The 14,508-nt window shown below is 42.9% G+C and overlaps 1 protein-coding gene across 5 annotated transcripts in view; it reads right to left on the bottom strand.

The window, feature by feature from the left end:
- ENTREP1 (endosomal transmembrane epsin interactor 1) overlaps positions 1-14,508 on the bottom strand; it is a 61,411-nt gene that overhangs the window by 9,856 nt on the left and 37,047 nt on the right. For 2 of the 5 annotated variants that reach the window (XM_019934730.3, XM_033858149.2), the window contains 4 exons: positions 14,228-14,338; positions 6,605-6,733; positions 5,006-5,113; positions 4,752-4,885 (listed from right to left, as the gene is read on the bottom strand). In XM_019934730.3, the coding sequence (XP_019790289.1) occupies positions 4,752-4,885; positions 5,006-5,113; positions 6,605-6,733; positions 14,228-14,338 (482 nt within the window). The remainder of the gene's footprint in view (positions 1-4,751; positions 4,886-5,005; positions 5,114-6,604; positions 6,734-14,227; positions 14,339-14,508) is intronic. The other 3 variants (XM_073806191.1, XM_033858152.2, XM_033858150.2) reach the window with 2 other exon arrangements.

Raw genomic sequence — 14,508 nt, 5'->3', positions numbered from 1 at the left:
CTGCATCTTTATTCAAAAACAAGACTCTCAGCTCGTGCTTGACCTGAGAGGAAGGGAGAAGGTCACATGCTGACACCCCAGGCAGGGATGTGTGCAGGCTCAGCACATCTGAGGAGAGGCACCTGCAGGAATGGTCCCTCCCTAGCCCGGCTGGGAGGGGTCCTGGTAAAGTCATCAAGAAAGGGATATTCTTCTCCCTTAGAGGAGGACTTGCCCACGGGTTTCACGCCAACTCTCCATTCCAGCTGAAGCTGTTTAAGAACTATAAACACCAAGTGACTCCAGGAATACAGACCCTTCGTGGACCTGACTTTGAAGACTTTCCTGACCAATGAACAAGGCAACTTGTTTTACTCACTGAGACCTATGCACTCCTTCCTTCGGCTCCAGAGGGCCAATCTTTAATCCTTAATTAGCATAATTCTGTGAGCATCTTTCCGGCACTTACAATCCCCCCTCAGTCAACTCCCCATGCGTTTCTTCACTGTGGTGTCCTTGCCTGGAAAGTTCATCCCCCAGCTTTGCTTGTTAGCTCTGGTGCTATATATTTCATATTCCCAACCCAGTGGCTACCTATATGTTCCTATAGAAGAGAGAGGGCTTGCTTAGGACCAAGAAGTGGGAGGAATGGGCTTCACTTTAGATCCTCTAAACTACTACAGAATCTCTTCAAGAAGGAAAACTGGGGGGAGAAAGGGGGTACACTTTATCTAAATTGGCTGAAAAATGAATGGCTTCTATGGTGGTTATTACAATAACCAGCAAAGCCTCATTTAGATGGAAGATGCTGCTAGAGTTGATGTAGCAGGAAAGTTCCTTTCCTACTAAGCAACTTTTCCTTATTTGTACCACTTTTGGGTAAATAAGGATCCATGGAGGGAAATAGGTCTGTTTGCTACAGGTTTTCTTCATGATCCCTTATGGTACTCAACCCAGCTATAGAGCAGAATCACCCAGGAGGGTCCCTAAACTGGGCATGGCCCAGGCCTTACCTCTAGAAACTCTGCCCTAGTTGCCTGTGGTGGGGCCCAGGTATCTGTATGCTGTCAGTGCTCCCAGGTGGTTCCAAGGCACAGCCAGGACTGAGACCACTGCTAAGCAAAATGGATTATGGTGGTTGAAATCAAAACCCTGTTATAGCTGGGAAAGGTGATCAAACTTTTACTGAAAATGAGTGTCTTTAGAAAACTGTTGCCTGATAAGATAGGGGTAAGATTAAGGGCTAAATGTTTCTTAAGAGTAAGAAACATGCCAAGAACATCTGAAACCATGCAACTAACAATGGTAGAGCACGGTCCAAAGCTTTTGCCTGTAGAAAGATTTTTTTGGCCCATTATCTCATAACAATCCTCTCAGGAGTCACATGACAAGGCAGGTGAATGAGGAAACTGAGGCTCAGAAATGGTAAGAGATCCACCCAAGGTGACCCTTTTAAGAGACTCCAGAGCCTGGGCTTATTCAAATTCATCCCAAAGTCTCCAGGAAACCTTCGCTGGTTCATGCTCATGAGACCTCAAGATGAACAGGAAACCCAAACAGATCATGCAAAATACGTTCTGCTTTGATGCTACAAATAGGCCCTGAGAACTTACCGAGGCTGATGGAGCAACTAATATGACCTTAACCAAAGAACGATCCTCCTCTGTGTGCTGAGAGAGCTTGGCCCTTCCACGGGGCACATGTTGGTAGGGGTGTGGGAGTGGGGAGTGAGGCAGGGTCGCCCAGCCCAAAGCTGAGCACAGAGTCAAGCCTAGGCACAGCCCAGCTCCACTTGAGTTTGGGTTTTGAAGTTCATTTGGAAAGGAAATGGGTGGGCCTTGTCGCTTTCACCTTTAAGAAATGCCCAGGTCAACCTGGCTCCCATGCGCTCATCTTCAGTTCTCTCTAGCAGGTAACATCCCACAGTATAACCAGGTCCACATTCACGAATTAGGTTGGAGACTTTCCTTTTTGACTCCTGGCTCAAGCCAACTTCTGAGACTGGGGGACTCCCTGGAGTAGAGGAGATGGGGTACACAGCCCCCTCCAGTACTTACAAATTGATTCACAAAGTAGATAACCATCTTTGGATAGAAGCCTTGACTGCAATCAGGCTTCTACTTATGAGAGTAACTTGAGAAGCCCTTTTTCAAGGAGATACCAATGCATGAAATGGTTGTATTTATAGAAGTTAAATAAATAAAGCTCTTCTGAGAGGTCCTAATACCTTACAGGAAAACGGGAGCCTGTATTACGTGAAAACTCTTAACATAACTGATTGTGGAAATATTAATGATAAACATCTGTTAATATTCTTGCCTGCCTGCTTATAAGAAAGAAAATTATCAATTGGGGTTAAACAGCTAGTGTCTATGATGTTGATTTATACTGAGAATCTAGCAAAGTCAGTCAAATTTAAAAATATCTCTGATAGAATATGTATCTAAAGGTGAATAAATTTAGCCATTTAAAAAAGGAGAAGTGGGCAAGGGGCAGTGGGGGAGACAGGGGCATGGGATTAAGAGACACAAACCACTATGTATAAAATAGATAAGCAACACAAAATATTGTACAGCACAGGGAAATACAGCCATTGTTTTGTAATAACTTTAAATGGAATATGACAATAAAAATATTGGATCACTATGTTGTACACCTGAAACTAATACAATATTGTAAATCAACTACAATTTTTAAAATATACATAAAATGTTAAAAAAAAAAAGTGGCTGCATTCAGATATTGTAGAATTTTAGAAAATGAGGCTATTTGCCCATTGGAGATATGAGCTAGTGCTCCAGATATATACTTTAGGCCAAGCATTCTTGTTCTCTCAAGGGTGCTCTGCATAACCCCCTCCCCCACGTTCCTCTGGGAAGTTCTGGTTGGTAGAGCCCTTGATGACAAGCTCGTCTGTCTTCTTCCAGCTCAGACTTGGCCAGGGGCTGGCTCAGAGCTCAGAGGGGCAAATCCAGGGATGCACCCAGATGCTCAAAGACCCACAGTGATAAGCATGACTATGGAGGTGCAGAGAAGAGAAAGGAAAGAGGCAAGAAGGCCGGGGGATCCCACAGGTCAGCACTACTTCTAAACCCACATGACTTACTTTCCCTTTCTGCCACAGCATGAAATTAAATGTCTGCTGCCTCCTCTTAGGTCAACCAAGTGCTCACCGCACCTCAGAGAGCCAAGGAACTCTTCTTGAAGAGGGCATTTCTCTCCCCAACCATGAAGTAACAGGCACTTTTACTGTCCTTCAATGTGCACTCTGCAGACAGCCTGAGATTGGGCTACGTTTTTAGCAAACGTGTCCTATGGTACACAAAGAATATGTGTTTTGTTGCTATGTCCCTCTGGCCTCTGTAATTCTTGGCTCATTTCCTAAACGACCAGCGAAGCCATCCTGGCCCCTGAAGCTTCGAAACTCCAGCCCACCAGTCCCTGTACAAGAGGGAGGCTGAGCTGTCCCCCAGGCCATCTGTCCAGCCAGCTGATGTCCTTTCCAGCTTTGCGGTCATCTCTTATTTCCGCCGAGGTGGGTGGGTAGGGGAGGGGCTAGAGTGGGGTTTAGATATGAGTCTGCGGGACAAGTCAGGAAGATAACCCATTGAAAAGAACATTAACAGTGTCTGGGTGGGAGCCCACTGGTGAGCTCTTTCAAAATGACATGTGGCTGCCCTGAGCACTAGAAAATGGATTTCCAAAAACCCCAAGCCTGACATCAGATTTGTCTGACAACCCTCCACGTGTACCTCAGGGTTAAAAAGTAGAAATTCCAAGCCCTCTCAACAGCAAGGGAAAGACGCTAGTCTTTCTTGTAGAATTCAGAGATTTGTTGTTTAGAAGTTTAAATGTAGGGTTTAAGTTTAAATGTAGGGTTGCTTTAGCCTTTAAATTCGGAGTAAGATCATCACTTCATCCTGGAAGCCAACCCTGACCAGCTGACTCTTCCTTCAAGCTCTCTGCAGCCCACTCACCAGTCTAGGTTAGGAAGTCCTCCTCTTGCACTCAAAATCTCCCTTTTGAGTACTACTGTGATCCTTTCAACACTCATTTTTAATGACCTAGACTGTGAGCTCCTTGATAGGGGGAGGAAGTTGGTATAACTCATTTTGAATTCCAATAACCCAGCACAGTAACTAGTAAGCAGCAGAGGATGGAGTAAATGTTTGTTGAATGAATAAATGAAGTCATTCTTTAGAATGGTACAATTCTAGAAGTGGCTAACAACCAAATGAATGCATGCAGCACTTCATTCTACAAATAATGATTTCTGAGATTTAAGAAACAGACGATCAAATTTCGAGCTAGAATTTGAAAAGGAGAATAAACACGGTATCTATTTTTTTTCTAGACCAAGGAGATGTAATTAATAATTAACCTTTTTTTAATGGCTGGGAAGAAGTTCATGATTTGAGGACCTGCTGATGGTTCACAATGAATATCGATTTGGCCCGACTGAGAGCGTTTCCAGGGCAACAGCAGTTTTCAATCATGTCAAATTACAGCAGTTATCTCACTGGGTGTCAGTTTTCCTAAGAAGCTAATTGAAATTGAAAAACTATATCCTTAGGTCAAGGTTTGACTTTCCTTTGGTTTCATGCAGTTTGTCAGACCAAAAAAGAGAGAGAAAAACCGGACGATCCTGGAAAATAATACAATGTCTAGATTTTGGAGAGAAGTCAGAGCCCATGCTGTGAGTTCTGGAGACCCTTCGGCCTCAAAACTGAGAGCAGCCCAGAGACCTGGGCGGGGGTATGTAGGGAGGATACCTGCGGTTGGTCCGGGGTGTGCACGAGTAAAACGTGGCGAAATAGGAAGGGGGAGGCACTGGCGGCACAAAGTCGTCAGGGTCTGGGATGCGTCTGTGTTCCTCCACTTCTTCCGCAGAAATCTGTGATTCATCCTAATTAAACAGCACCTCGGTTAGTCAACAGCTCGGGGAGAAAAGCAACGGATGACACAACAAGGTCCGAGGGTGGGATCAGTGGAGTCACAGACACCCTGCCGCCTTGCATGGACTTACGACGCAGGATCTTCGGGCTGCAAAGATCTGAAGGTAGCGAAGGGCGGCTGCCACCAAGCAGACGGTGGTGGTCAGGGCATTCAAGGCACACAGGGCGAAAAGGACTTTCTGGAACCAGGAAACAAGGACGCACCTGAGTACCTCAAAACTGAGGACCAGAACGCAACATAAAAACTTTAAAAAATAATAATAATACTGCCCCAAGGAAGACAATTCCCATGAGAAAATGCATGTAAAGGACTTAGATGGTGTTTGGCTCATGCCGGGTGCCAAACAAACACTGGTTATTATTAACACTGTCATGCAATAGTGTGTACTTCTTAATTTTAAAAACTTATCTTAGAAGATTCCTGTCCCAGGCAGACCTGGTATTACCATATTTCCTTTTGCATCAGAATCCTGTCTGGAAATATCCCTTCCAGGAAAGTACTGAATTTCTCTTCTGAAGTCAGCGTACCCAGTGACAGCAAATCCCAACCTCCCCCCTCCCACAGACTCCCACCAGGACAGCACGCTGCTTAATTCGTGGCCACTGATTCTATTTCAGGAGCCACTGGCAGAGCTGCCCCGGGCACCCAATGAAGACAACACAGGGGGCAGGCTGGCCCGAGTGTCAACAGGGCTTGTCTCCTCTAAACACATGTCTCAAAATAGCAGCAAAGCCAATTCCAAAAGTTTCTGTTGCCACAGTCCTGGCTGCTTAGCGGGGCTTTCCCCAAGCAAAGTCCTGGCTCAGAAAGTTTGGGAGTGACTCAGCTACCGAAAATCCAGAAGCCAAAGAAAGAAGGCCATTTTCACATCCTCCAAAACTCAGAGAGCTGACCGCTTCTCTCTCTTTGCTTAGAGACTCCTCTTCCCCACAAGAAAATAAACCCAAAACAAAGATCTAAAGAAAGCCATCAGTGACGGACCATCCAAAAGCTAGTATCTCAGGGTTCACCAACTGAGCTTGTCACTCACTGGGCTAACAGACCTTAAGTCAGGACGTGATTTTTATCCAATTCCCTAATAAAGGTTAATTTTGTATTTCTCTTCAGCTGGTATCATTTGCTTTTCATCTCTTTCGCTTAGTATAGTTGCGGCCTATTAAACAAGAGGTAGTGTCTTGACTTTCTCTTGTACTTTCTGGCCAATACATCTCCTTAGTCTATGTGTTTTAGAACGGCAGCACTCAACAGCCTACAGGATTCATTTAAGCCAACAAAGGAGCATTAGAACAATAACAAATGGGCATGGACTTTAGAGGTTCTGCTAAAACTACATCTTATATGTGTAGCTACAACATGGGTGTGTATGTGTGCATATGTGTGCGTGTATATGTAAATTCACATACGTACACATATACATGTGTATGCATTTAGGCTCCTTTACATTTTTTACTAGCTTATAATTCTTGAGCACAAAGAAGCTATCCATTCATAACTTAAGAGAAACACAATAATCTGTGGGTTCTCAATTCTGTCTCTAGGTCACTGATAATTCTGCTTCAATAGGATTATTTGAAGGAGGTAAAAAAGGAGGAATATTTCAGGGAGCTTTGCCTTCCTTGGGGTCTCTGTGGTGTAGTTACTGGTGGGGGATGGAATCTATTCCAGATACCTTGAGTAGAAGGTGAACAGCACTACAAGGCTGAACTGGGAAGAGTTTCAAGGCATTTTCTTTGTCTGTGCATTTGGCTGGTTGAAATTCTTCACAACAGAAGCAAATCTTGCCTTCACCTAAGTCCACCTTAAGGGGAAAAGGCAGAACAACAATTTAATTATTAAGTAAGAATACACAGGCCACACCATGGAACACCAATCCTACACAATGAGATATGGCAGGGTTCAGTGTCAGGCAACGTGTACATCAGTCAGGACAGACTAGGGTATGCTGGGTAACAACCAGCCCCTAAATTTCAGTGGCTTAATCAACCAAGGTTATTTCTTGACTATGCTACATGTCCACTGCAGGTCAGCAGAGGGCTCTGCTCATCACATTCCCTTAGGGACCGAAGTTGATGGAGCATCTACTATCTGAGGATTGAGGGTCACTATGCTAGAGACATGGAGAGCACATGATGAATTGCACATCGGCACTTAAAGCAGGTTTACAAGGTAAAAGGTAGGACACTCAGTTAAATTTGAATTCAGATAAACAGGTCATTCCTTAGGGTCAGTATGTCCCAAATATTGCATGAGATATGTTTATAGTAAAAAACGATTACTTTTTATTTGAAATTCAAATTTAATTTGGCGTCCTGTGTTTTCACTTGCTAAATCTGGTCACCCTAGCTTAAATCTTCCTCTTGGAAATGACACTCCACACATGAGCCCAGTTTCAGTTCCAAAGTAAATCATATAGCTCCACTTAATCCAAGAGGGCAAGGAAGTTCACTCTACCACGTGCCTGGAAGAAGCACAAGGTCTATTTGGTGAACAGTAGCCCTAAACCATGTAGGCTTAAAGAGATCTCTTAGTTCACATCTTCAGTGTGTTCATAGATTCTAGTAGAAGTTTTCTTTATTTGAAGTGATACCATTACTGACGAGTAATCTCATATATTTTTAGTGAGATGCTTTGCAAACTTTGGGTCACTTTTCCAAGTTTCCATTGAGTCAGATTGGGAACATATGAACTGGCTGATCTGGGCTAATAAGACCCATAATTTGGGAGCAGAGGTTCATTCTTACTTGCTCTGCAGCTTGAGCTGTTAAAGTTGGCTATTCTATTTTGGCTAAACAGAAAGGCCACACCTCTTTCATACTTGTTCAATTAAATAGGCGGCTTTGACTTCACTAGCTGCAAAATTCTTCAGGAATCTTTAAGTATGACTGAACATTTACAATGCTTTTGTTGCTTAACAGAAAAAAAAAGCCTTTTTTCTCATTGAATTAAGATTCTTATCCTCTAGTCATAGTGGAAAATTTCATGGTAGTTTCCATATAAGGAGGAAACTTAGTTCCTTCTAATATAAGTTGACTAGGAAGCCAAAGGGAAAAATTTGTACCACTGGATTACACAATTTTTGGTTTGGTTTTCTTTTTCTTTTGAACTGCAATTTACATACACAAATCATAAGCATACCATTCAAGGAATTTAGAGCCATGCATATCCCTCTGTAACCCAAACCCTTATCAACATACAGAACATACCATCACCAGAGAGAATTCCTTCACGTCCCTTCCTATGGACCCCTGCCCACACCCTCCAAAGAGACAACCACTGTTTGGATATTTTTTCCATATAGATTAGTTTTGCCTCTTACAGAATTCCACGAATCCTAGAACATTTTTTATTCCTTGTCCTTAAATCATATTGAAAGGGACGCATTACTAAAATAAACACGGATGCCCAGATTTTTTATAAATTTTGCCTCTGATAAAAAGAATTACAAATAGAGTTACCTCGATGGCCTCCATAATCTATCAATTCACAACTACTTTGGTTTCTGTCTTTTCCTGGTTTGTCCACAAGAGATTGTTATCTCAGCGACGTCCCCACACCTAGATCCACGACTCCACACACAAAGGCACAAGGCTGTTTCTGTTTGAATTTTTCTTTCATTGTCTCACATTTTTGAAGGTACATCCTGCTGCTAATATCTAGATTCTTGGCTTCTAAAGGAAAACTTCTGTGGACATTCAGACAGGACTTCCCTAGGCAGGTGGGAACTATTCTTTCCCCTCAGGGATCGCTGACTTTCTCTTCGTTGCTCTTCCATAGTTAATCATATCCTTACACCAGGCTAAATTCATAAGGTAAATATTACTCCCAATGGGCTTCCTCCTTGAAAGTCTCCTGCTGAGAACTTCCTGTTTTAATACTAACAGCATTATTTAGTATAACAAAGAAGCACCTAATAGAGATGATTCATTCTTCTCATGTCTCCATTCTGTTCAAGTACACAAGGCCCTCTCTCACCAAGCAGGAACCAAGCTCACGTTTCTCAACGCGACACAGTGCAATTTCCATTTCTTACATTGTATAAGCCTCAAGATCTTACCTGAGGACTTCACCTCCCCTAGGTAAGACTAGGTGTCATCTTACAAAGTACTCCCTTCCCACATGAGTCCATTCTTAATCCAAGGCATTATTTTAAGACAGAAACCAATCCTGTGTGGGCTGCACATCCAGAAACCTCAGCTCTCTGGAAACTTTGGATGGCAAGATTTTCCAGGTAAGTGATAATTAATCCCTTTAAACAAAGGATCTTATCTGGAAGTTAATCACTATGCAAACAATAATGAATATCTATCACTGTGCCCAGCTGATATAGGAAAGCCCTGAGGCTTCGTGCAAAATGATTCTAGGCAACCGTGCCTTTTGTGTTCCTCATTCTTCCTGTTTCTGACCCTTCACCTGCCTTCTTAATCCCATCTGCCCAATATTTCTGAAAACTTATTCTAACTTCTCTTCAATGTCTTTAACCATCTGCAAACAACCCTGTCGAATCTCCCCATTCTTTTTTTTTTTTTTTTTTTTTTTTTTAAAATAACTTTATTTATTTTTAACTTTGGCTGCGTTGGGTCTTCGTTGCTGCGTGCAGGCTTTCTCTAGTTGCAGAGAGTGGGGGCTCCTCTTGTTGCAGAGCACAGGCTCTAGGTGCACGCGGGCTTTAGTTGTGGCATGTGGGCTCAGTAGCTGTGAGCTTGTGGGCTGCAGAGCACAGGCTCCATAGCTGCTTAGCTGCTTAGCTGCTCCACAGCATGTGGGATCTTCCCGGACCAGGGCTTGAACCCGTCTCCCCTGCATTGGCAGGCGGATTCTTAACCACTGTGCCACCAGGGAAGTCCCCTCCCCATTCTTAAATGAAAAAATCCCTCTTTCATACTTGACACTATTACCTGAAGCTGTCAGATCCTCTCCTTCCTCCTTCCTCCTTCCTCATCAATCACTATCATGGCTCTCTATCCTAGCTGCACGTTAGAATCTTCTGGGAAGATTTCCCCAAAATGACGATGCCATCTTTAGCAACTAGGGAACTGCAAATTACAGTAACGGTGAGATCTTGACTTAGCCCCATCAGACTGGCAAAAAATTAGAGGGTAACACTTGTTGTAGGTAGAGGGTTACCGGTAGAAATGTAAGTTAAAGCTCTTTAATAAAGGAACTGTCCATACATTTTAAATTAAATATACTTATTCCCAACCACTTCGGAAAACCATTGAGCAGTTTCTTTTAAAGTTAGATGTACGTTTACCACATGACCCAGCAATTCCATACTTATGTATTTACTCAAGAGAAATGCAAACAGGTCCCCAAAAAACATTATACAAAAATGTTCACAACAGCTTTGTTCATAACACCCCTAAACTGGAAACAACCCAAATGCCCATCAACAGGAGAACTGATAAAACAAACTGTGCTATTTTTATACAATGAAATATTGCCCTGATTAAGAAAAGAGAGTGAGAAGGGAAGAGCAAACAACTGATATGACCCAAAAACATGGATGAATCTCAAAAACATCATGCTGAGCTAAATAAGTCAGACACAAAAAGGTACATGACTCCACCTGCATGAAGTTCAAGAACAGACGAAACTAATCTATGGTGAAAGAAACTGGAACAGTGGTTGCCTATGAGAGAGTTGAGACTGCCTGAAAGAAGGCAGCAAATAACTTTCTAAAGTGATAAAAATGCTCTAGATTTTGTCTGGGGTGTACACATGAGTGTATTTGTCATGATGAATGTAGACTTTGGTCAAAACTTAATGAACTGCACACTTGAGATCTGGTCATTTCGCTATAGATTTTATCTCAGTTTTTTAAAAAAATGGATAGAATCAGCAAATGGTTGAATGTGCTATAAAAAAAAAATGAGATAAACAGAAGAACAATCCTTGTCCTGGGAGCCTGCTCCGCTTAGGTCACAGCCCCGATGGAGATCTGCAGAATAGTATTCATAGCAGCACTGCTTCTATCTGTCAAAACCCAAACCACAACGGACAACAAGAAAATAGAGAACTGACTTGTTCAAAGGAAAAAAGGGTGTTAAGGCTATACCTAATATATCTTTAAGTGAGAAAAACAATATGCAGGGAAGTGGATACAAAAGCTCCCATTTCTGAAGAAGAAGTAGTGAACAACCCCACCCCATACACATCTACATAAGGTTACATGAGCATGAAACATGAAAGGAAATCCCCCAGCTTGTTACCGTGGATTCAGGGTGACTGGGGTAGATGGTGAGGCAAAGAGGGAAGGAGACAATCCCTTCCTCAGAAAGACTCCACTTGCCAAATACGTTCCCTAATGAAAAACAATTACAATATGGTCCTGTTGATGAAAAATTAGGTGTGTTTTTATCCATAAAGACAGTTCAAAAAACCTGTCAAATGGTTAACTATGATGTCCCCAAACAGTGAGATTTCAAATGATTTTTAAGTTCCATCCTACACTTTTATGGCTTGTCCAATTATATAATTAGAAATAATCCCAGAGTTGGTTTTGTGGTGGGAAAAATTTTTAATTAAAAATACACTTTAAAACTTAAAAAAATACTGATGCTAAGACCCCCACTCCAGGGCAGTTGAGAATCTCTGAGTATGGGGCCCAAGTCTGGGTATTCTTTAAAAAGTTCCCCTAGGTGATTCTAACAGGGAGTCAGGGTAGAGAAGCACAGAATTTCTCAGAAAAGTCAACCATATAGACCCTTATGCCTTGTAATTTGGCTTCTGTTTGTTCCAGAGCCAACAGTGATCTAACCACTCAGGCTAACTAACTACTAACTAACCACTGCCCTTGGAATCCTCTCCTCTCCTGGCTTCGACCCACTCCCTTTATTTATTTATTGTTCAAGGCCCATCTCAAATACCTACGTTCCAGGTATCCTTTTCCCGTCTTCCCAAGAGTAGAAGTCCTTCTTCTTTTGCACCCCCAGAGCACTGTGTCTCACTCTGATGGCTGATCACAGACTCCTTTGCTTTGCAGTTGGGCATTTATTCATTCCCTCCACAAACACTGATCAAGCACCTGCCATGGTTATCCCACTCCTCTTGCTACGTGATAAACGTCTAGGTCAGAAACGATGTCTGACTTTTCTTTCTACTCTCTGCAGTTTCTAGCATGGGGTCTTGCATATAATAGATGCTACTCTTTTATCGAACTGTCTTTTAAAATATTATGACTTTTCACTTCTAGCCTGTCTGTTCTCTTTGCCCCTTCCAATTTTCTGTGTAATTAGTAACAGGAAGAACAAGCCTTGTTTAAAATTTATTTTCTGGGAACTCTATGTATGTAAAGAAGTCTGTGGGAGGTGCTGTTGAAAACTCCCAAGAAAATACAGAGCCAGACACTGTTCTTAGGAAGATTCCAGACCAGGAGAAGAGAGAAGAAAGGTATATGAATACCTTTAGTCCAAAAAAGGAAAGAGAAATGCTTCAGAGATGTACAGATAGGAATTCTGGAAGATTACCTTCCCCGGGGATCAGGGACTATTTCCTTAAGAAGATCACTGTTGAATGAGGCTTTAAAAGGCTGACACCATTTGGATGAACAGGGATGTAAGGGACAGGGAATGGTCGGGGGAGAGACAGCATCGTCAGAAACAGGAAAGTAGGGCAGGAGCTTGGGTAATGACATGCGGGCTCGGGCTCCATTACAGGGAGTGTGAGTTGCTGCAGCAGGAGAGCAGGATGAGGGCAAATGATACAGGGCCTTAAAAACCAGAAAACATTGTGAGCCTGTGCTTCCAAAACTTACACTTATTAAGTGAGGGAATGGCAAAAATCAAACAAATTTGTGAAGGGTTGTTAAGGAAGAGCAATAGGTTTTTAGTGAGTCCAGGAGGAGCTTTCCTATCTGGGAAGGCCATGAGTTTCACTGCAAGGACCTGGTCACAGTGTTTTGAGAAATGTGGCAGCCTTCTTCACTTGCATCCTGCTGGTTTTGAAAGGGCGAGATTGCCATGGAACCAAGTTCCAGATAGATGAGGTTTACTACAACCTGTAAAGAGTCCACTTCTTTTGCTTTGTGCCACAGGGAGATATTTGTTACAGAAAAGTCCTCTTAAAAAGTTCAGAGATGGCCAACAATTCCACCTTCCAGGCACATATTCCAGAGAACTGACCCATTTCCGTGGCAGCATTGTTCACAATAGCCAAAAGGTGGAAAGAACCCAAGTGCCCTCCGATGGATGAAGGGTAAACAAAATGTGTCCTCTATATACAGTGGAATAGTATCCAGCTTTAAAAAGGAAGGAAATTCTGATACCTACTACAACATGCGTACATATTGAGCATGTTATGCTAAGTGAAATAAGCAATTACTAAAAGACAAATACTGTATGATTCCACTTATATCTGGTAACAAGAGCAGTCAAATCCACAGCGTCAGAAAGAGTGGTTGTTGGGCTTCCCTGGTGGCGCAGTGGTTGAGAGTCCGCCTGCCGATGCGGGGGACACGGGTTCGTGCCCCGGTCCCGGAGGATCCCACATGCCGCGGAGCGACTGGGCCCGTGAGCCATGGCCGCTGGGCCTGCGCGTCCGGAGCCTGTGCTCCGCAACGGGAGAGGCCACAACAGTGAGAGGCCCGAGTACCAGAAAGAATGGTTGCGGGAGGCCAGCGGGAGGAGGGGATGGAAGAGTTCTAGAGATCGGTTGCATAACAATGCGAATGTACTTAACACTACTGAATGGTTAAGATGCTAAATTTTTTGCTACGGGCATTTTACTATAACAATTAAAAAACAGGAAAAATAGAAATTGACATAGTACAGGTCCATAACCTCTTATCCACAATTCTGAAATCCAAGAAGCTCTGGAAACCAAAAATTCTGGATTACATTCTGTTGTCCAGACTCCACTGGGACGCTACAGAATAAACAGTAGATGCGTCACATCTACCTTCTAAAAATTGGAAAGACTCTGAATGCTGAACACACCTGGCCTCCAAAGGTTTCAGATAAAGGACTGCTGACCTAAATTCTGATAATATTCATTTTTCCTCTTTAGATGAGAGCGGATAGATATTGACTGTGGACAACTGATCCATCTATTCACTAACTAATGATGCATGTGGTTCTCCTGGCTGGTCCCTGCTTTGGAAAAAAAAATTGACAACCTGAGTAAAATACTTAGCAGGAAGCTCTTTGTTTTGTTTTCCTGCTTCCTTTGACCAACTTCAGGTTTCATTTTAAGATGCTGCCTGGTCCTGGGTGTTGCCAGCCACACACTGGCACCCGGGAAAGCCGGGCAGGCCAGGGTCGGCCCAGGCGCACAGTGATGATTCAGAACTGCTTACCAGATCACACCTGGGCACGCTGGACACGAACTGGGCCCCTTGGCAGCCTAGGATAAATCCGGCTAAATTCAGAAGGACACACACCACAGAGAGCAGCACAAAAAGGTTCACCTGAAACAGCAAGAAAAGAGGCAGTTAGAAAAAAGACCGTGGCTAAATTCAGAGATAGTTTTGTCTGAGTAAAAAAAAACTCACATTCTTTCCCTAGAGGAAACATTAAAAAAAAGTCAGAACAATGTTTTTAATGTACAAACTTTTTTTTTCCATTTTTTAGAATGTTT

This window comes from Tursiops truncatus, chromosome 6, assembly GCF_011762595.2.
Source record: "Tursiops truncatus isolate mTurTru1 chromosome 6, mTurTru1.mat.Y, whole genome shotgun sequence".
Lineage (NCBI taxonomy): Eukaryota > Metazoa > Chordata > Mammalia > Artiodactyla > Delphinidae > Tursiops > Tursiops truncatus.
Note: the sequence above shows the minus strand (reverse complement) of the source record. Positions and strands in the feature narration are given on the sequence as shown.